The sequence below is a fragment of the Gopherus evgoodei genome, chromosome 6, assembly GCF_007399415.2.
Source record: "Gopherus evgoodei ecotype Sinaloan lineage chromosome 6, rGopEvg1_v1.p, whole genome shotgun sequence".
Classification (NCBI taxonomy): Eukaryota; Metazoa; Chordata; order Testudines; family Testudinidae; genus Gopherus; species Gopherus evgoodei.
In genome coordinates, this window is record NC_044327.1 from 113366689 (window position 1) to 113388928 (window position 22240).

A 22240-nucleotide genomic window follows, 5' to 3' on the forward strand; every position below is an offset into this window, starting at 1 on the left:
TTCTTCTGATTCCTCTTGCTTTGGAATTCTGACCTGCTGCTGACCAAGGAATTCCTCACAGCAGCAATAGCAGCTTGCACTTGCAAAGCTCTTTTCAGCCAAAGATCTCAAACCACTTTCAAAAAGTATTTAAGCAATATAATAACTGTGAGGTGTGGAGAGATTAGTATCTCCATCATTCCCACTAGGTAACTCTGACACAGAGAGCCTAAAATGCTGAACCTACAGGAGTGAAGTACACGGGAGCTTAGTCATTGACACTGGTGGGTACAAGATCAGGTGCTACACGTCTCGCCTAAGGCTGCACAGTGAGTAAATGGCAGAGCCAGCAGTGGAAGCCCAGAGGCCTAGTCTCCTACTCTAGCCTCTAGATCAGTGGTTTTCAACCAGGGCTATTTGTGTATCCCTGAGGGTCTGCAGAGGTCTTCCAAGGGGTTTATCAACTCATCTAGATATTTGCCTAGTTTTACAGCAGACTACAAAGAATGCAAGTACAATATTTAGATTTCAGTTGATTTATTTTATAATTACATGGTCAAAATGAGAAAATAAGCTATTTTCAGTAATAATGTGCTATGATACTTTTTAATAATTTTATGCCTGATTTTGTAAGCAAGTACTTTTTAAGTGAGGTGAAATTTGGGATACACAAGACAAATCAGACTCCTGAAAGCGGTACACTAATCTGGACAGGTTGAGAACCACTGCTCTAAATCAGATGTTCCATAATTGTCATCCATAGACAATGGATGGTGGTCTACCTAAAGCAGGTTGCTTGGCCACATGTTGCTTGCAACACCTCCTCATTTCCAGCTACTAACTGGGATTAAAAAAAACGCTAAAAAGACCTTAAATGCTTTTCCATGCAAGCCACTGAGGTAGTTCCCACACATTGTGCATGGGAGGGGCGCTCAAGCCATGAGACATCAGATGATAAAATCATTTGCGAGAACCCCAGCTCCAGATTGTGCTTCTCTCTGCTTAACTGCAGGCATCACGTAGAACGCATACACTGGGGGACAATGCTAGCTGACCAGAGGAGACACTACCCCAGAGCTGCTGCCCCTGCTTTAGAGGGAGAGGAAGTTTGAGAGAACCCCCTGGCTCCTTTACCTTCAGGCGGCTGATGAACCCAGAAACCTTAACCTTGCTCATTGCAGCCCCAAACTCCTGAAGTGCGTTCAAGGTGAGGTCCAGATGGCTCTCAGCAGAGAATGCGAGGATGGAAATGACTCCCTGTCACCCAAGAAAAATACTGGTTAGGATCTAACCCACGAGTCCATTCCTTTCACCTGGAGTGGTGTAAAGCGCCAGTCAGGCGTGAGACACATGGGGAGCGGGGCCTGAGTGAAATAGCAATGAAGAGGCTATGAAGCGAAATGGCATCTGTCCCAGGCCAACTCAGAGCTGAGCCCCACAGGGAGCATTCAGGGTTTACTTGGTAAAGTGGGGAGAGGGACAGAGTCCTCACCTGTCTCTCAGGGACTTCCATATAATCTGTTGTTGTCAGAAATTGCTGAAGCTGTGATTTAACATGGACCAGGTCCTGACAAACTGCCAAGGATGTTCCTAGCGCCTTATACAGGAAACTCTGAAAGAAAGAAACCAGCACCGAGATATCAGTAACACAACGTGCCTCTCAGTACAGACCCAGCTCAGCAACACTCAGGAAGGAACAAGATAGCCAAGTCCAAGCACCCATACTGCAGAAACATCCCATCATCTAGCCCAGCCAGAGAACCAACAATGCAGCACAGACAAGCAGCCTGTCCAAGCAAATATTGGAAGGGCAGGGGGGCAAGAAAGCAGGGAACAAGTAAAAACAAATTGTATATGCAGAATAAAATAGAAAGTAATGAAGCCTTGAGAGAAGCCTTAAGCAGCCTCCCCCTCAGAATTTAAAGGGAAATTAACTAGAAACGAAGCCTTAACAGAGAACAAACCTTCTCATTGGAGGGGCTGGCGTAGCCGGCCATCTGCTGGCTCAACTCAAGGCTTATCTGCCTGCTCCAGGCACTGTCGTCTATCATCTCCAGAGATGTTCTTAGGAACTGAGTGTAAAACAAGAGTTAAAGCAGATGGTTCATTGCAAGAATTTGGGGGTTGTTGTGGGGTGTGTGTTTGTTTGTTTGGTGTTTTTTTTCCTTCCTTGTTCTCTCTTGTAAACTTTCCAATATTCAGGTGTCATGGGAAGATTATTTCCCTATTGAGAACTATAAACATCGACAACCCAGACTTCCTCTGCTGTTGTTCTTTAACCTTTGCCTGATGATTCCTCTCAGTCTCCAAACCCAGATGGACAGAGTATTGGAGAATGAGATGGCGCCAAGAAATCTGACCATTGAGGAGTGATTTTATAGTGGATGGAGGATGAGTCTAATGAACTTTCAACAAAGGGACCTGGACTACAAAGGACCAGGAACCTTCTCTGAAGTGCTCTGGACCCTTTATGCCACGTCCCCAGGGTTGTGAGGTACCTCACTACCACCTGCCCTTAGCATGAGGAAGCCTTCTCTGTGCTCTGCCAGCCACAGGAAACACAAACACGTCCCTTTCACCCCATCCAGGTAAGCAATCGGTACAGTCCAACCGCCGAGCCCTCTCTGCAGCCCCACAACGTCCAGCGCCTGTTCCACTGGATACTCACAGAATTCATAGGCTTGCTACAGACCACCTTACCAGTTTCACCTCAGAGTCACCGCTCCATTTCACACACTTAGATACATTTATAGTGAAAACAAGCAGAGTTCAATTCACAAAGATCAGAGAGTTGAGAAGGAGCAAGTAAAATTAATGTAAACAAATGGTTACGTCAAAATAAAATCATAACACACTTCTAGAGCTTATACCTGGATAACCAAACATTCCCCTGTCTCACAAAGGATAGCTCCCCCAAATCCCTCTCCCAGCATGAAACACCCAGACCAAAGGTGATCGTCCATTCAGAAGACAAGCCAGCTGGCAGTTCGTCCAATAGGTGAAGGATACCTGGTGCCGGATATCTCTGGACCTCCAGATAGGGTTCCAAGCATCCATTGTCTTCACTTGTAAACAGGGTACCCCCTATTGTTTGCTTGTTTTTCTTGTATCAAATCTCCTCTGGAGACTTCGCAATCACTTGATTAGAATTTTCCTCTATTGATTAGCATCCACTGTGAATAAATATTCTGTCTACATACAGCCATTCAGGCAGATAAGCATCTCCTGCCTGAAAGAAACTTGTTTATCACTTTCTGGTGACCAGCCTCAACTCACACACCTTAAAAGCATCAATTTCAGTATACAACCATAACATCTTATATATTCTCCATCCAGTCACTGTGCAATGATTATGATGAGCCGTGTGGCGCAGGTATCCAGCAAAGGCTTCACATGACACCCTTTGATTATATAGAGATCAGATCCTGGGAATCCTGTGGCCTAAGTCAGTGGGCACCCAAAGGACCTGGGGTCACACCATCAACTCCCTTTGAAGTCAGCCAGAGGTTAGTAACTCTCAGCACTTTGCTGTTTCAGGCCTGAATTTTGAACAGCAGCCAGAAAATATCAGAAACCTCATAAGAAAACCTAATCTGATTTGAGTTTTTAGCCCAAAGAATTTCAAATAAGGCTGGGATCTGGAATGGGAAATTCTAGAGTGTAATCCAACCCCAAATGGAACTCCAAACCTTCTGGGGCGTATTTATCACTAGGTCCCTTCCTTTCATTTTCAGCACTTGCCATAAAAATGTTCCTTGTCTGGATTTACATGAGGCTGTAAATTGCTCTTTCTGACCAGAAAGGCTTCTTCATGAGATACAGTCACCAAACCCTGTCTTGTCTCTTTTCCTTTTTGGGTTTCTCATAGCAAATTTTCTTTTGAGTGGCAAAAAAAAAAAAAAAAAAAAAAGAATCCTTTAGATGTCCCCTAGTGGTGCATTAGCACCACAAGCATGTTGGTTTTCTGGTTAAGTTTTGTGTTGTTCCCAGTGGTAACACAGGAGTTATTTATAACTAGAGCTGGTTGAACAATGGTAACTTCATTTCACAAAACAAGTGGAATTTTTTTGTTTTCTTCATTTTTCAACACAAATGAAAAGTGAAAGAAACAAAAATATTTTGCTTTTCAAAATCAAAAAGGATCATTATTCAGTTCTTTGTTTTCCCCCTTTCCTTCCCTTTATACCTCGTCCCCAGGCCTTTCCTCCCCTCTTCCACTTTGTGACTGAAAAAGCCGGGGGTGGGGAGGGCAGGGGGAAGGAGACAAACAGGAAAGCAAATGAAAAAAAAACCCAAAACATCAACTTCCATTTTAAAAAACTGAACATTTTCCATTTGGGTTGTGGTTGTTTTGTGTAAAAAAAAAAAAAAATTGAAAATGTCCCATGAAAATAAAAAAGGCCAGTTTTCAGTGAACAAAATGAAATGGTCTGACCAGCTCTGTTTATAATGAATAGTTTATCACTAATATTTTCCCCAGCTGATACATTTGGAGGGGGGAGGGAGGGCTGTGACAATATAGCTGAAAGGTGTCTTGTACCTGAAGCAGCATGTGCTCCCACCGCGCACAGTCCAGGGAATTCTCTGTGTTTCCTATGAAGCAGGAGGCAAAACAATAATGTCACCTAGGTTAGCAAGAAGAGTTGTCCCAGGAATCTCCTTTGCAGTTAGTCCTTCGAAAACCCCTGCTCTGCCAAGCTGTAACACACCTGGGCTTTCAAGGCTAAATGGGACATACGCCAACATTCTTTGCTGGACCAACAGAAAGTATCATATTATGTACCCTGCTGGCATTTTTATTCAGGGTCAGTCAACCCACCAGGAGTGAGATACTCAGCACTCCCAATTCCTGTTGACTTTAATGGGAGCTGAGGGTACTTAGCATCTCACAAAACTCTTCAGCACATCAGAAGACTGGGCTTAATATGAAAACAAACTTTTCCTGTAGAATAAGAGATTCTGGACTTGGTCCTAACTTGATGTAAATCGGTGTAGCTTCACTGAAGTCAATGGAATTATACTGATTTACATCAGCTGAGAATCTAGCCCTGTTTCTGAATGTCCAGCTCTAACCTACCCTTCTTTAATGTCGGCACAAGGTAGTACTGGAGACTCTGTACAGCAACAACCACTAGGGAAGAGACAGCTCATTTTTTAAATCTGTTTTTGAATATCAAACCTACCTGAACATTGTGGGGCTTGACAGTCATCAGAAACATATCGGGTTATGCTCCATGTAGGGTCTGTCATACTCCACAGAGACTATACTGGCAGAGCTACATCATTGGCGCTCTGCTGGCATAACCCCATAGTGTAGACACAGCCTACACTGACTGAGGAGGTCAATAGATTCATACCACTGTAAAATTGATGAAAGACGTTATTAGGCCCCCAATACCTAGAGTCTACATAGGGCACCCACTTGGCCAACCTGGCTTTTATGGCTCAGGTTTCCTTACAGAAAGAAAAACTCTGGGTTTTTTAATTGAGTCACCCTTGAAAGTAAACATGGGGGTTAATTTTCAGAAAAATTCAGTTTGCAAAATCAGACTATATAGGTAACGCCAAAATATTTCACTAACCTCCAGCTTCACGCGTAATTCATCTTCCCAAACATTAACCTAGCAAAGGTGTGGGGGGAACTGCTGTAAAATTTCCATTCAGCTGAAACCTTCCTGGCCTGATTCTGCCCGGATTGAATTGGCCTCAGTGGATCAACTCTGGATTTACCCCAGTGGTTCACAGTTATCCAGATGAAGGAAAAGTGAGGGCCTAGAAGCCCAATTTCAATTCCCCACTGTTCCCACATACTGCAACAGGAATGGCACAACACATGTCCATACGAAGCTGCATTTTCTGGCTTCCCATCTATTCTCCATGGACCGCACTTCTCCTAACTAGCACTTTACCTTCAATGTACTGCACCAGAGATGGGATCTTTACTACCCACATCTCACCCACTGCTGCATGGATATTTTGGTGCAGGGCCTGTAGTAACTGCAAGGCAGCACATCCGTGTCCTTCTCCTGAATAAGGGGATGAGGCTACTACCTGCCAATGAGAGAGAAAGAACAGGCTAAGTTTTGTCAGCACAATACCAGTTTGGTCCTGAAGGAGAGAATAGTTCAGACTCTCTCATTGTGGAGACCGTACAATAGAGTTGTTGATTCTACTGCAGCGCCTTCCTGAAGAAGAAAGCATTCTAGCTAGTGTGAGGATCCAGAACAGTGTGTCTCAGGAGAGGGCAGAGACAGAGAGATCCAATCAGACACATTCCTCAGCCTGTCTACAAGCATCTGGCTAGAAAACCTATTTTTATATAGTTAACTGTCCCACTTCATATTCCACAGAAAACCTATTCTCATGGTCTACTCACCAGGAGTCGTGCCAGCAGCCCCTGGGGTGTAGGGAGTTTCACTAGGGAAAGAAAGAGAATCTCATTAATTTTGCCAGGCTTTCAGAGAGTCCTGCTGATGTTATTCACCTAGCCATTCCCAACGTGCCCACCAGTGTTCAATGCAGCTGATCATAGCTTGCATTTCCATAGTGCTTTCAGTCTGAGCTTCTCCAAATGCTTTACAGACATGAATGAATTCCGCCTCATAGCACCTCTATCAGGTTGGCATTAATTACTCCTTCATGTCACAAGTGGGGAAGCTGAGAGAGAAAGAGCAAGTGATTTCCCCAAGGTCACATCAGAATTTTGGTGGCAAGCTGGGAACAGAACCCACATTTCCTAGCTTCCTCCCATGGCCATGTTGCAATCACAAGACCATCTCTCATTCATTTTAGCCTTCTCATTGCAGATGAGAGAACTGGAGCAGACTGAACCTGTTCATTTCATAGTGTGCTTGGAGAGAATAAAGGAAAGAGTTTCTGTTATAAACCTGGTCCACCGTAGTCGAGGCAAGCAGCTTCTTCTCCTTCCTGCTGCTTTTTCTCAACCAGTTCCCTAAGGCATCTGCAGAGAGGCTTCAAAGTACCAGTGTACTCAGCTGGCACCACATATTCTAGAAGCCTTGGCCATAGCACCTGCAGAGAAGAGCGAGACTGTTCAGTACACAGCTATTTCCATTCCCCCACCTCCAGTATCCTGCTGTCTGAATCCCTCCCTCTCATGTAGCTTCTCCTTTTATTCATCACTGACCCTTCCCTTACCTATCACCTCATCTCTCTCTCCTCCCATCATCTCACTCTACCTGGCTGGTGCCCCCTCACTCTATCTTTTAAATACACTGCCTTCTTTGGTGAGCAATTTGGCTCTCACCCAGAGATGAATCCTCCTTCCCTGCATTACAGCATTATGGAGCTATTTAGATAGCACCATCAACTCACCCAGAACTTTACAGACCTAGATAAGGCACACTCCCAGACCTAAGATCTGTTCAAATCCAGGATCACCAAATCTAAAGATCAGAAGTATTCATGGAGGATCTAAGGGGGAGTTGCACTCAGACAGTGGAAAGAATGAAGAGAAGATCTCTGCAACATGATTTCTTCCAGTTAAATTGCTTTCTATCTTTTCTCTAATGTGAACCACTTACTCCATGATGAAGGGGTCACACCATCCCTGACATGAATTTGACATACTGTTCCTCCATTATGCTGACTGTGCAAAAAGCTTCCTTGTGGGGAAGTACAAAGAATGTAAGGAAGAACGTCCCTATTTCAAGAAGCAGTAGCAACAGGTCACTTACTTGGGTCATTCCACTGACTGAGGTGTCCAGACATTGCAGGATGTCAATGCACAGGCTTTGGATAGTGTTTTCTTCCTGAATAGCCTGGGTGAGAAGTGTTGTACCCTGCTGTGAGATAGCTCTATAGAACTTATTAGCTAGTAGCAAGACACTGGCTAGCAGAATCAGTGTCCTTCTCTTACAAAGCCATCTTGAACATTGACCTATGCCTGCTTTCATATTGCACTGGAAGTGCACAACCATCTGAAGGGAAGGGAATAATAGAAACTCCTAACTGGTGGGTCAGATCCCAGGCTTAGGAAAACCCTAAAGTGAAGGGAATGATTCACTGAACACAAAAGAGTTTCCCCAACAGGGTTAATTTTCTTTAAATTTGAAAAACTGTTTCATCTTTTTATCTCTGAGGAAAAACATTCAGACTCTGCCCAGTGGGAATCAATATGCAGAAGCAGGGGGATCCACTCTGTTTGTTCTGATGCCCCAACCAGCTTGGTCATTTCGTGTGTAGTGAGTGTGATTCTATCAACGGGCCTAATTCTCCTCTTACTTACACCGGACTAAAATATGGATTGACTCTACTGATTTCAGTTTAAAGGAGAGCAAAACTGGCCCAATGAGAAAAAGCAGCCTTCCTTAAGATGGGTGTGGGTGTGAAAAAGGAGAGTATTGCCACAAGCTCCAACTTTGTAGAAAAGGGGCCAGGCAGAGCTAAGATCTTCAACAACTTGCTCTAAAGTTGAACTGTTTACGTTAATACAGATCATGGATCCAATCATGGAGCACAAAGTGTCTGGAGCCCTTGGCTGTGTCCATGCATAGAAATACGGACTGAAGATATTTTTAAACTAGTACATGTAGATGAGAGCATGTAGTGAGGGAAATATGCAGCAAGCTTTTCCAGGCTCCTGACAGTCTGTGATGCAACCTGCATAACCTTGCTGTTTTGCAGATAGTTTACATTTGCTTCAACAGCCACAGAATTGGGCATCATTATGTTCTCTGGAGAGTCTATTTCAAACAAAGAGATGTGCTTCCTTGTACTAGAATATTTCACTGAAAAATGGTGTTTTCAGAAGTTTCAATGATTCATCAGAGGGTTGAGTAACCTAGATGACTCTGTTAGAGGTAAATACCCAGTGTGAGCATCTGATCTCTGTTACATTAGTATGAATCCAGAGTAACGCCACTAAAGTCAGTGGGGTTACCTTGACTTTACACCAATATAACTGATCAGATTCTGGCTCTAATCATTCAGTCCAGTTGTCCTTGAATCAAAACTCCCACTGAAGTCAATGGGAGCAGTCAGCATGCAAGAATGGTAGGACCGAGTCCTCAGTGCTCAGAACTCTCCTTACCAGTTTGCTGGTGGACACACTGAACTCCCTGAAAACATGTGCTACCATCTCCCATGCTTCACAATTCTCCACACTTTCCAAGCTGAGCAGCTTCCGGATGAAATGAAGAACTGCCGTCCTCACCTGCAAGGGTAGAGATGACACACATGAGTTATTGTTATCCCTTCTGCCTGAAATAGGAGATAGGATATGAGAGTCCTTATGCTTTTGATTTGATCTCCTTGGCTTATAAACATGGATCCATTTAACACAGGCAGGAGAATGACATGCCTTCTCTAGTCTGCAGTCTCTCCTCTGGATCTGAATGAAAGCTCCACCCACATATCCATTCATCCCATATCACTGAAAATAACTGAAATATTTCACTGCTCCACACACACTCTTACCGTAGCATTCTGATCACCCAGAGTGGATTTCACTGCCTTCACAATCAGAAACTTTTTCAGTCTTGTCTCGGGCACTGAAAGATAAGGAGAGGTGTACAGTACTTCTTTGTTCCACACACTCACTTTCCACATTGGAATTAATCCTGGATTTCAAAAGGCCCCATTTAAGAATAGTACCAAGCTTCTCTCATATACAGAATCAGTGGGGAAAATATAGGACCAGACTCTGGTCTCAGTTACATCAGTGTAAATCTAAAATAATTCCATTGCTATAAATAGTGCCATCATATTGCCATGATGGAAATATTTTCACAGAGTTAGATAGACTGAGGTCACCGAGGTTTATCTGTGTTTATACAGTATAACAGAACTCAGAATCTAGTCTATAGTGTCTAATACTGATGATTGAGTCAGGAGGGCTATTTTATTTTTATCTGATGATTGTTAATGTGCATTAACCCCAAGTCAGCTTCTGTATCTGAAGTTGAAAAATATCTTGGGCTACATTCAGCACTTAGTTGAACCTGTTGATTTCTGTGTGGCCATAGGGGGGTAACTTAGGGCAGCATTTGGTCCCTTAGTGGATATCCAGAGCACTGGTGACTGTGTGTTATGGAGCCTCTGTGCCCCATTTGCAGAGGCGATGAGTCTGTTACTGCCCTGCCATGCCTACAAAGCCTTGGTTCTTCAGCTCAATCTATAGTAGCTATGCTTTTAGCTCTGGGTGTCCCCAACTCAATCCTCAGCATGTTGGCCAAGAGGGCAGCTAGCACAGTTGCTCCTGTGTTACTTACAGTCAGCATCAACAATAGCTCTGAGCAGATTCAAAGATGTCACGCAAACAGCCTCATTCTTAATCTTCAGCTGGGAGTGCAGAAATGCTATCAGATCCTCCGGAGAAGAACGGGCTGCAAGGGAAGAAATCACGTCCTCACTGATGACAGAACTCTTATTCTTACCATACCTTACAAAGGTAAGGAAGTTACACGGAAACCACTGTGTAACTCAGAGTCTCTTCCCCTTACCTAGCAGAATTATACAATGGACCAGCTCTGCGTGATTTTCTGTGCTGAGCGGCTTAGCTTGAGAACAGATCTGTGGGAAGGAGGGAAATGGTCAAAGAAAAACTAATCAGAAGCAATTGAAAAGAAAATGTTCAATTAATTTCTAAGCTTCCACTTCCTACGTCTCCAACTAGAGGTCTCAACCCCAGGTGGATGGTACTGAATGCACAGCAAGGATCAAACACAATGATCAGGAGGAGGGAGAAAACTTGTTCACCTTAGCCTCTAATGATAGAACAAGAAGCAATGGGCTTAAACTGCAGCAAGGGAGATTTAGGTTGGACATTAGGAAAAAGTTTCTAACTGTCAGGGTAGTTAAACACTGGAATAAATTGCCTAGGGAGGTTGTGGAATCTCCATCTCTGGAGATATTTAAGAGTAGGTTAGATAAATGTCTATCAGGGATGATCTAGACAGTATTTGGTCCTGCCATGAGGGCAGGGGACTGGACTGGATGACCTCTTGAGGTCCCTTCCAGTCCTAGAGTCTAACAATCTATGAATCTATGAATCAATACATTAGATAAGAGAAGCTAGAGTGTTTTGAGCAGCAGAGCTCATCGAATCAAGACACAGCCACAGTTTTTACTGTACAATTCTGACTCCCCCTGATAATCGGCTTATGGTGAAATTGCTTTACAAACTGAGCTGGATATTAGCTAAGAAAATGAGACTGCTACCTGCTCACTCTTGAGCCTGCAGAAATCAGGAAGGCATGAGGAGGTCCCCAGGCTCTGCACTATCATTCGATAGATTTGGATTGTTAATATGCTTCAGATCTGCTGTGCCTAACTCAAGGGATCCAAGCAAAACTACCCCTCACCTGGTTGTGCAGAGCACTGCAGATGGCTTGAAACTCCCCTTTAGGGAGAGGGATCTTATGTTCACCAGAGACCTCCAAGAGCTGGCTCAGACTCTGCAACAGAGGGTAAAAGTCAGATGGTGGCACACACAGGAGCAGTATGTAGTGACTGAAGCAGATTTAGGGGATTCGTGGATTCCAAGGCCGGAACGGATTATTGCCATCATCTAGTCTGACCTCCGGTATAACACAGGCCACAGATCTTGCCCAGAATAATTCCCAGAGCAGAGCTTTTAGAAAAACATCCCAATCTCGATATAAAAACTGTCAGCGAGGGAGAATCTGCCTCAGCCATTGGTAAATGGTTCTAATGGTTAATTATCTCACCATTAAAAATGTACATGGTATTTTCCAGTCTGAATGTGTCTCACTTCAGTTTCTAGCCATTGGATCAAGTTACACCTTTCTCTGCTAGACTGAAGAGCCCATTATAAAACATGAGTCCCTCATGTAAGATATTATAGACCGTAATTAAGTCACCCTGTCACAGGGCAGGTCCATCCAACAGGTTGGTACCAGGCTGTGGAGGAATTGAAGTAGATCTCGGGCGGCCCAGCTGGCCTAGTCTCCCTAGCCACCGCAGCAGTCCTGGCTTCTAGGGCAGCATAGCCTAATGGTTGGTATCAGCGCAGCAGCCCTTTTGTGAGGGTCCACGGCCCAACAGCCTGAGTCACTAGGGCTACTCTTCTAGGTATGGCAGTGCTGCCTAGTGGCCAGAGTCAACAGAACCACCTTTTGTGGCAGGGAAGTGTTGCCTAGCGGCCAGCCCTTCTCCACTGGCTCCTACCTATTCCACAAGTCCCAGCCCAGGGCCCTGTCTTGCCGCAGGGGTATCTGCCACCAACTCAGCAGGGATCCTTTCAAAACATGCCGCGTCAAAGCCAGGTTCCTCAGCTGGATCAGTGCTTAGTCCACCTAGGCTACTTCCCACCCATTCTTCTGCAGCTGGCGGTCTCAGGGATTCTGTGGTCTCTCTTCCGTCTCTGGCATTGGGTGGCTGGGGGTCGTGGGTTGCAGCCACAGTCCAGCTGGACACTGAATCCTGGAGCACTGGCAGTCTCTCTGCAGGAGCCTGCAATGCACCTTTGCTCCCTTCGGCAGCCATCCCAGACTCAGCTGAGCGGCTCTCTTTTATATCCTGGTTCCAGCTGAAGCATGCCCAGCAGAGAGGAGAGGCCATGGCCTCCTCGGCCCACAAAGTAGGATTAACCCCTGTTGAACCAATGGGGTGTAGGGAAACCCCATCACACACCCTTTCACTTTCAGTTTGTTAAATTAAATAGATAGAGTTCCTCGCTTCTACTACTGGAAGGCATGTTTTCTAATCCTGTAATCACTGTGACTCTTCTCTCAATATCCTCTCCAATTTATCAACACCCTTTTTGAGTTGTGGGCACTAGAACTGGACACAGTATTCCAACAGTAGTCACACAAGTGCCAGACTTAGAGATAACATAACCACTGTATTCCTGCTTGAGAGTCTCCTTTTTATGCTTTTTAGCTTTTTTGGCCACAGCTTGAGTTCATGTTCAGCTGATTATTCATCATGACCCCCACAATCTTTTCCAGAGTCACTGCTTCCCAGGACAGCATCCCCCATCATGTATGTATGGCCTAAATTCTTTGTGCCTAGATGCACACAGTCACATTCAGCCATTTTTAAACACACCTTTGTTTGTGCCTAGTTTACCAAGTGATCTAAATCACTCTGAATCTCTCCTCTTCATTATTTACCACTTCCCAATTTTTATCTCATCTGCCAACTTTATCAGGGACGATTTTATGTCCTCTGCCAGGTTATTGATAAAAAAGCTGAAAATCAAATTCCTTCCTGCATCTAAACACTTTTCTCCTTTGTTGCTTCAAGCTTCCAGAATCTCTTTGATGCCATCTACAGATTTTACTATATTTAAGTAGATGTGTAGTGCCCTGATGCTATCAAACAAGTCCATGATGTACTGGTTCCCTCCAAATCATGGGTTTTTCAACCCCAAATGTGACCACATACTCTGTACCAGAAAGCTTCAACCAACAGAGATGGTGAGTAAATATCACTACCAAGAAGTTACAGCTGTCTGGTGACTTCATTTACAACTGTGTAGCCCCACTGAAGACAGAATATGGCCCCTTTCTTCTTGCTCATGTGGTACTCAGGGTATTTGAAATAGAGAGAGAAGGGAAGTGAGACAATATCTTTAATTAGATTATCTCACCCACCTTGGTGCTCTAATATCTTGGGACCAACATGGCTACAACAGCACTGCATAGAACGGGAGATGAAATAGACAGGCAATGCTTTTAGATCCATCTAGTTACAGAATCCAAAGCAATGACTCTCAAGCCTCCTTAGTATTAATTTTCAACCACTGACTGTTGGCTTGGTACTGACCAGAGACAACATATGGCAGCCCCTGCTCTGAGCAGCTTATGAACTAAAAGATAGACACAGAGTTGACAGGATGTACTAGGAAATCACAAGGAGGGAGTATCTTTTTGGGGAGGGGCGCAGGTGTTTTGTTTTTTATCTCCTTATCATCCTCCCCAGGAAACAGAGGATGCTTTTTCATAAGAGGCATTTACCTACAAATCTTGTTGCCTGACTCACCATGTGTATAAACCCAGAACTCGTGTGTATATTTATTTTCTAACAAGTCACTGTCTCAACCAGGAAACCCCACTGGCAGCAAACTCCTCGTGCAGTTCATACATACAGACACATAGACAGTTACCTGAAGGACTGGTACCTCACCTTCGTGATGTGAAAAACATGAGTGTCCTCCTTATATTGTTCAAGGAGCCATGAGATCGTTTCAAATATCTGATCCCGATACTCCTCTTTATGGAGCAGAAGGCTCATCATGGGACCAAGGGCTTTGATGATTGCCTGCTTGAGCTGCATAGATGAGACACAGAATTTATGTTCCTACTAATTCATTCAGTATCATCCAATGGGCACACCTCTTCTACTTCTAATGCCTGCAACTTCCCTTGTTCCACTGTAGGAACGGCCCTATCTCAAGATTTCCTGGTAAAGAACCAGGACTCGTAGGGTTGGTTTCAGGATTATATTCTAATGTACCTCACAACTATACCAGGTAAGATATTTCCCCAGATAAGAATGCATTCTAGGCCAACTCATCCCTGCTGGAACTCCACTGGGGCCGAATGGAGGAATTAATTTAGCCCACTAGCCCGTCTTCATCTGCACGTTAGGTGCATAAAACTAGAATCCATGTACACTGTGTACAGACAGAATTTCCATGACCTGGTGACATTATAAATGTTTGGGTTTAGATGTTTTACATGACACTCTTTTCCATCCAAAAGGACCTACCATTAAATGCCATCATCACAAAGAGTGCCAGATACATAGAATTTAACATTACAATTTCTGCTAAAGGTTTAGAAAGCCAGCAGTTCTCACCTCCGGCTCCTCACAGGTCAGCCAGTTGCTGGTCACATGAGAATACATGGGAAGAAAATGATTGCAGAGTCGCAATTCACCCGCTATAGGGAATGGGCACTTTTCCCAGTTAGTCAAAAAGAGCTTTACTGCCCTTGACCATTTTTCCAGAACTGTATGGACAGAGAGAAGATAGGCAATGTGAAAAGGACATATTAGTAATGAGGAAAAGTTGCTTTACCAATGAATACACCTAGGCCTAAAGTTTACTACATTTCCATGGCAGCTACTGCTTAGTTCAGGACTAGATGCTGAAATCCCAGATCAATTCTGAGCTATTTCTCTTCCTCCCATTCCATGCCTTATTTCTCAAAAGGCTTTTTCATTTTTTAATTTGCAGATCTCTCAATCTTTTTTCAGTTACCATCATTTGAAGACAATTTTTTTCTCCCTTCCTTGTTACCTCTTAATTAGAGCTGCTTGAAAAAGCAGTTTAAATTCAAAGAAAAATCTTTACTGATAGTGTTTTTTCTTTCAAAATTGCAAAGTATAAAAATCATTTATATTTTTCAAAAATCAAAAAAAATTCAGCCACCTCTTTAGATGCTCCAAACCACTGGATGCACACTTCCTGATCAAACTTGTCATTGACATTTTTCAAGTTTGTTTTTCATCAAATTTGGGGAAAAAATTATGGAAAATATAATTAAAAACCAAAATATTTCAGCAAGCTCTCCTCTGAATGACTCGTGTCCCCTGCAGTTATGACATGCATCTGACGAAGTGGGTATTCACCCATGAAAGCTCATGCTCCAAAACGTCTGTTAGTCTATAAGGTGCCACAGGACTCTTTGCTGCTTTTACAGATCCAGACTAACACGGCTACCCCTCTGATACCTGCAGTTATTGTTTATTTAACCCTAACACTGGATGATTTTATCTTGAGTTACAGTTTGTCTGAAAGATGTTGAGTGCCCCTAACAGCCATTGGCTTTACTGGGATTTGAAGGTAGTGGGGAGCACTTTGCCCTGAAATTAGGTGTATCTAGCGTCCTTGCTAAGAAGAATTAGGGCCCAATCCTGTTGTCTATGAAGTCAATGACAAAAATTTCCATTTACCTCAAAGGCACAGGATTAATCCCTTACTAAGCATCACCTGAAAAGCAAAGGAAGAGAGAAATGGAGAGGAAGAGAAGACAGAGAAAGAGGGTGAGAGGAAATGATGATAAAGAAACTAAGGGAAGAGAATGAATGATGGAGTGGGAAATGGGATTTTTAAATGTACAGTATTGAAATCTGCTCCCTTCACCTCCTCCCCCAGGAGCCTTCTGGCAGATGGGCAGCTTCAGCCTTTGTGTCTGTTTATTTTAAATTATATCCATGAGTCATAAAGGGCCTGAACTTACAAATGCTCAGCGCCTCCTGCAAAGTGAGGAGCACTCTCCACTTCACTGAGTGCCACGGGAGCCCAGGAACAAAGCACCTGGTGCAATGCAGGGCAGGGAGCACAGTTCAGGGCCTGTTTGCAGACTTGGTCAGTCACTCCAATCTGTACCAAGACCCCCTCAATAGCCATTCTAGGCACCTACAGTAAGTGCTGGCACTTACCACCACAAAATGCTTGTCTCATCCGGCTGTCATTGACTAACTCCAACATGTGGAACATGGCGTTCAGGGTTATTCTCACAAAAGGGATACACTTAAGTGCTGCAGAGAAAGGCCAGAAGAGAAAGGAAGACAGATAATCGGCTGCTCTACGCCTTCTTAGAACACACTTAGAAACACTGTGGGGCAGGGTGCTAGGGGCTCCTGGGCCAATTTGCACTGCATAAGCAGAGCAGAATGGCTTTAAAGCAGCCATTGAAAGCCAGTGGGGGATGCACCCTGAAGAGAGGAATCCTCCACCAGTGCACAGCTGTGCCCGCTGCCCAACTCACTCCCAGCGTAAGGGCAGAGAGCACTGGGGCCGGATGGGAAGCGGGGTGGAGAAGAGCTCCACCAGACCTGATCTTCCACTCATTCCCATCCCTAAGGAACTTCAGTTGGGGGCAGAAGTTAGAGCTTGCACCGCCGTCTGGATAGCTCATGATCTGGAAGCCAAAACTAGCAAGAGCAGTTAATCCGGGGTCTCTCCACGCACACACGCACGCACACACTCAAGCAGAGCTCCGTTTAGCTGCAACATTTTTAGGTAGAGAGAGTAATCCCCTGTCCTTAAATGAAAGGTGATAACTTTGAAACAAAAGATGGAAGCTACCGTACCATAGGCTGATGACAAGTTTCCCAACGTAATTAAAACAAATTCTTCAGGCAGATTTGGTGGTTTCAGATGACAGAGCAGCTCAGACATGACATGATCGAAATAGCAGCGTGCCAGAGTCACTAACGTGTTGCTAGCTGCCACTTTGACTTCATTTGTTGACTGTTACTTGCTAAAAAAAAAAAAGAGAGAGAGAGTGAGAGAGACTGAGGTGACTGAAGCCGGTTGCACTAGCCAGAGTTGTTTAGATGAGTCAAGTCCTTATTTCTGTGCATAAGTTGTGAATGAACCCAGCCAACTTTCTGTGGATAGACTCATTAGTCATAAATATTTATTGAATCAAAACAACCTTCAGCCTTTGAGTTGCTTGCAAGCTGCTTAGTTAGACTATTCATTATTAGCTCCTTGTGGTGGATGACTGGTCACCATAGTCACATGATATTTTGCCCCACCCTTCCCTAAGGAGGTAGTAAGACACAGACTGGGCAGCTTCAAAGATATTCAGAGAGCTTTCCTGGAATAAACTGTCCCCCAAAAGGAGACTGACTTCCTTTGGAACAAGAGAGAGATTTTTCCATGGGTTTTCCTGCTGGCCAACTAGATTCTAAATCCAATGCTGCTGCTTTTGGAGATAGCTCAGATTCTGTCTGTCTTAGGGTTTTATACTGCCACTTATCGCTATAGTATCAGAGCGCCTCCCACATAACATCAGTATCAAAAATGAAATCCCTAGTAGACTATGGGAAAGACGTGCTCATGAAGAAACCATAGGCCTGTCTCTGTGTCTGATATCATGCATCTCGGGTCCTGATCCTGCAAAGCACTTAAGCACATGTGTAACTTTCACATGTGAGTTTTTCCATCTTATGCATGTGCACAAGTGCTGTCTAGGAACTGGGCTTTGCTGTGGAGGAAGGTGTGGGCTTCTAGCAGAAGAATACATTTTCATTTCAGTATACAGTTTACCCCCCAACCCCTCCAAAAAAAGAGTTTTAATTAGTTAAAGCTTTGGATCCTTTGATTAGTAGCTCAGGAGAATTAACTTACCTGACTCTCTCTCATCTGGTCAAAGGCTAGGGTTATTATTTTGTTCACTAGCCTTCTCTCTAGGCCCCCGGTGTCCTGCTGTAATACCTTCTCCAGGACATAGTAAATGTCTACTCTGTTTTGCTGGGGACAAACCAGAAAAGAGAACAAACAATTGGGAAAAGTTTTTCTTGATGATCATACAGTAATTGGACAAATAAGCCCCTGCCCTAAAGAGCTTCCAATCCAAACATGAAATGATTAGCCCAAGTCTTATCATAACAGAGCAGGTCCGTGGCCAGGAAGAGAATCCACATCTCCTGAGTCATTATCCAGAGTTCTATCCACTAGGCCACACTGACTCCTCAGCCAGCATGCTCACACAACTAATCCATTGGCTTAATTGGTGTAAAATACGCCATGCCCTCCACAATCAGCGCATTTAGCAGCACTTCAGAAGCAGCCGAGCAATTGACATATTTTAATCTTCCAGGAGAGAAAAGAGCCAGAAGAAGCCTCCTTCACTGCCCCCTTATCGAGTGTCATTTACCACTTTGCCCTTGCTCTGTCCACTCCAGACAGAATTTGAAAATGTTGAATTACAAAATACCCAACTCCCGCAGTATGTCCTCAACAGCTCCTAGGGGAAAGGAGCTCAGCAGTTAGATCTACATTGACAGTTGCACACTTGAAGGTGTCTTTTAGGAGGCCCATCAGTGCAGAAATTCACAGATGATAGTATCAGCTGGGACAGATTAAAAATAAAGAGGGACGCAGAGAAATTAAAAACCTGAGCAGAGAACAAGATTCCTTTCAGAAAACTGCAAACTAGCACATCTGGAAAGGAGGTAGAAGTAACTGACAAAATGGGAGGGTGAAAAGTGGGAAGCAACAAGTGCCCTGGGGGTGACCGTGGAACACAAAGTCAACATGTATATGCAAGGGGTGATGGCTACCACAAAGAACCATGTGGGTTAGGTCTTTTATACACAGGGATCATGGCAGAAAGCAGGAAGAGGACAGTTCCTCATGTTCAGCTGAGGCGTGACTGCATCTGGATTATTGCATTTTCTAGCACCACATTCCCAGAGAGATCAACAAATTGGAAGTAATTCATGGGAGAACAAAAAAGAATGCACGGGGCTGGCAGATTTGACTTCTGAATAGAGCCCTGCAACCTGACCCAAATCCTATGGGATCTGACTACAGGCATCAGGGTCAGGTTGGATGAGAAAACAACTGGACTCTCTTGGGCTCAGGTCAGGTCAGTTCTCCTCCTTTAGCCCATGGGATCAACACAGCAGGGGGCAGTGTCAGAGGATCAAGCCGTTAGTGCACATTATTGCCGCTGCGCCGGCCCCATGAGCAGGATGCGGTGGCAGTATCCGGTTTGGGGGGAAAGGTTGGGACCAGGATGGAAAATGATTCAACCCTCTCAGGGTGAGGTGAGTGGGCTTGGGGCCCATTCAGGTTGGGCTTCAGAATTGGGCCCCAGCAGACCTCTACTTCCGAAGACAGACTGACAGAGCTGTCTATGGCCGATGCGGCCAAGGGGTGACTGTGAGGGAGACATGATAATACCATACACCTATCTGAAGGGTGTGAACACCAAGGAAGGAGAGGAATTTTTTAGTATAATACATTTAGGTAAAAGTAGGAGTAATGGGATTAAACTAAAAAAAGACATACAATTTAGACTTTAATAACAAGAAAAATGCCCCACCTGGGAGACAGGTCTATAAGGTTATGACACAGTCTTTCTAGGAAAACAGTGGAAGCTCAGTCATTAGGGGCTTTTAAAATTAGTTTGGCCAAAACAGTGGAAAATGGCTGCTGGGAATGCTCCTGCATTAGCAGGGAAATGGACTGGATGAGCCAATAGGTCTTTTCCAGCTCTGTCTCCTGTGAGTCTGTAAACCTATGTGACCTGCATGCCAAGGTCATAAAGCCCTTTGGAATGTTCAAAGCCAATCAGATCTCTTGATTGGCTAAACATTCCAGTGTGCTGCTTGAAAAGGGATGCTTCTGCAAACTGCAATCAGAACACACAGCTCCACTGGGGAGAAGCTCCTTCCGTTAATTTTTAAATGTAAGGAGGATTTTTTTTAATTGAAAATTGTCACTGATAATTTAGGAATAAGCTCTACGTACTTCAAGTAGCTCTGGATTATGCAACAATTTTATTCTTTGAAACCAGAAGAGATTCATCATTAATCGAATAATTCAAATAATTAAAGTACTAGGAGGCCAAGACAAGCAGTTCAGTTCTGCTCATAAGGGCTAGTGGGGGACGGCAGACTGAGGCAGGGGCTGAATGGGAGTTGGGGGGGAAGGGTTGGGACCAGGATGGGAAATGATTCAACCCTCTCAGGGTGAGGTGAGTGGGCTTGAGGCCCGTTCAGGTTGGGCTGCAAAATTGGGCCTGAGCAGACCTCTACTTCCGAAGACAGACTGACAGAGCTGTCTTCCGAAGACAGACTGACAGGGTTACGGGGGGAGGGAGGTTCAGAGCCACATAGCGATGGGGGAGGAGGTGCAGAGCTACACAGGGACAGGGAGTGGTTGGGTGGAGGCACAGAGACACATGGGGATGGGGGAGGGGGCACAGGGACACATGGGGATGAGGGGAGTGGGTGTCTGAGTGGGGGTGGAGGGGACATATGTGGCCAGGGGGTGCAAGGACCCATGAGGGTGCAGGAACACATGGAGACAGGGGCAGATGTGCCTTCCTGAATGGGAGAGGTTAGGGGTCAGCCAGGGTCTGAATGGGGGGGACGCTCCCTAACAGTTCCTCCCCGCCCCTCCCAAAAAAACCCTGTTCCATACATTTCCCACCCATACCCAGCAACCCTCCAAGTTCATACCCAGGTTCCTTCCCAGCAATTTACTTCCCCCTCCCTCAGCTCCTCCATCACCCCTGACTCCACCAAGCCTTTGCACTGTGGCTGAGGGGTGCCAGAAATATGGTTCTGTAGTGAGTTGAAATGAATTGTTACTCAGAGTTCTGTATTAATATGCATAATAAGGAATCTATTTGTCAAAAAACATTTCCTGAATCCTTTTCATTGTCTGTATTGACACAGACATACTTGCTGACAGGGATTTTGAAATAAATCATCAAAAATAATTTGAACTGGTGCAATTATATTGTATATTTGCTGAAATGTTAAAATACTGTGTGCATCATTTTTATTTTTTTATTGCAGAATTCCCCCAGTAGAAAATATAGAGATAAGGTCTCTTCAGTGCTATAATCTCAATAATATGTCATCATAAGAAAGGAGTGTTGGCTAGGAATAAGAGCAGGGAGTCAGTTCACTTGGGTTTTAGTCACATTCTTTTACTAACTTGCTAAGTGGTGTTGAGCAAGTAACTTAATTCCCTGTGACACAAATCACCTGCAAATGGGGACCATTCTCACAAGGGTGCTGAGATTCTTAATTCACTAGTATTAGGTAAGCGCTTTGAGATTTTTGGATGAAGATGCTAAAGAAGGGCAAAGTATTATTAAAAGAGATTATTGCTAGTCCTATAGTGTACTTTTACTGTATACAGCCCATGTACTCCACTGTGTGTAAAAGGACTATACTCTCTTTATAGAGCATTATATCATCCTGATCTGTAAGAACAGCATTTTGCATGATGAGTTCATGCCTGAGGACAGAAGGGTGAATATTGATTATGCTGATTGTGCGCCAGGCCACGTTCTAGACTGAATTACCCCCATGCACTTCCCCATGAAGTCAGACAGAATTTGGTGTGGACACATGGAAAGCGGATGTAATTTCATGAAACTGCCCTACCTCATCCAGTTGCAGTTTCTCTAGCAGAACTGTCACAATGCTAGCCAGCTTGGTCTCAGCTATACAGGCAATCCTGAGGGCAATTTTGTCCTTATCTTGGTCATCCATATGTGCCAAGAGGGAAACAACCTCATTATAAACACCTGAAATTAAAGAAAAGGATTTGGCTGGTTACCACTGATAGTAGAAATTGGTGCTGGCCTCTTTAATTCAGTATCCAGTAAAGATTCTGCAGGCACCCAAACACTGTGAGAAGTAGACCTGGGACTCATGTAAATCCTCTTCCTTCCTCCTGATGACCAGGTTTGTTTGCTGAACTGCCCAACGTGTTTGGGGGGAAATCATAATGAAGAAAATTTGCTCCTTTCAAGTAGATCCCCATGTAAAATAATCTTCCTTTCTCTCT

At 44.3% G+C, this 22240-nt stretch overlaps 1 protein-coding gene across 12 annotated transcripts in view; it reads right to left on the minus strand.

The window, feature by feature from the left end:
- Window positions 1-775: 775 nt before the first annotated feature.
- Window positions 776-22240, minus strand: part of LOC115653285 (maestro heat-like repeat-containing protein family member 2B) — a 28277-nt gene continuing 6812 nt past the window's right edge. For 8 of the 12 annotated variants that reach the window (XM_030566338.1, XM_030566336.1, XM_030566334.1 and 5 more), the window contains 19 exons: window positions 21835-21977; window positions 18049-18175; window positions 17008-17167; window positions 16354-16452; window positions 14767-14918; window positions 14092-14235; window positions 11304-11396; window positions 10443-10512; window positions 10212-10325; window positions 9418-9491; window positions 9032-9154; window positions 7677-7760; window positions 6867-7011; window positions 6356-6396; window positions 5889-6030; window positions 4520-4572; window positions 1944-2051; window positions 1472-1591; window positions 780-1236 (listed from right to left, as the gene is read on the minus strand). In XM_030566338.1, coding sequence (XP_030422198.1) covers window positions 982-1236; window positions 1472-1591; window positions 1944-2051; window positions 4520-4572; window positions 5889-6030; window positions 6356-6396; window positions 6867-7011; window positions 7677-7760; window positions 9032-9154; window positions 9418-9491; window positions 10212-10325; window positions 10443-10512; window positions 11304-11396; window positions 14092-14235; window positions 14767-14918; window positions 16354-16452; window positions 17008-17095 — 1905 coding nt within the window. In that variant the 5' untranslated portion in view covers window positions 17096-17167; window positions 18049-18175; window positions 21835-21977 and the 3' untranslated portion in view covers window positions 780-981. Of the gene's footprint in view, window positions 1237-1471; window positions 1592-1943; window positions 2052-4519; window positions 4573-5888; window positions 6031-6355; window positions 6397-6866; window positions 7012-7676; window positions 7761-9031; window positions 9155-9417; window positions 9492-10211; window positions 10326-10442; window positions 10513-11303; window positions 11397-12213; window positions 13268-14091; window positions 14236-14766; window positions 14919-16353; window positions 16453-17007; window positions 17168-18048; window positions 18176-21834; window positions 21978-22240 lie in introns of those variants that run through there. The other 4 variants (XM_030566337.1, XM_030566340.1, XM_030566341.1 and 1 more) reach the window with 4 other exon arrangements.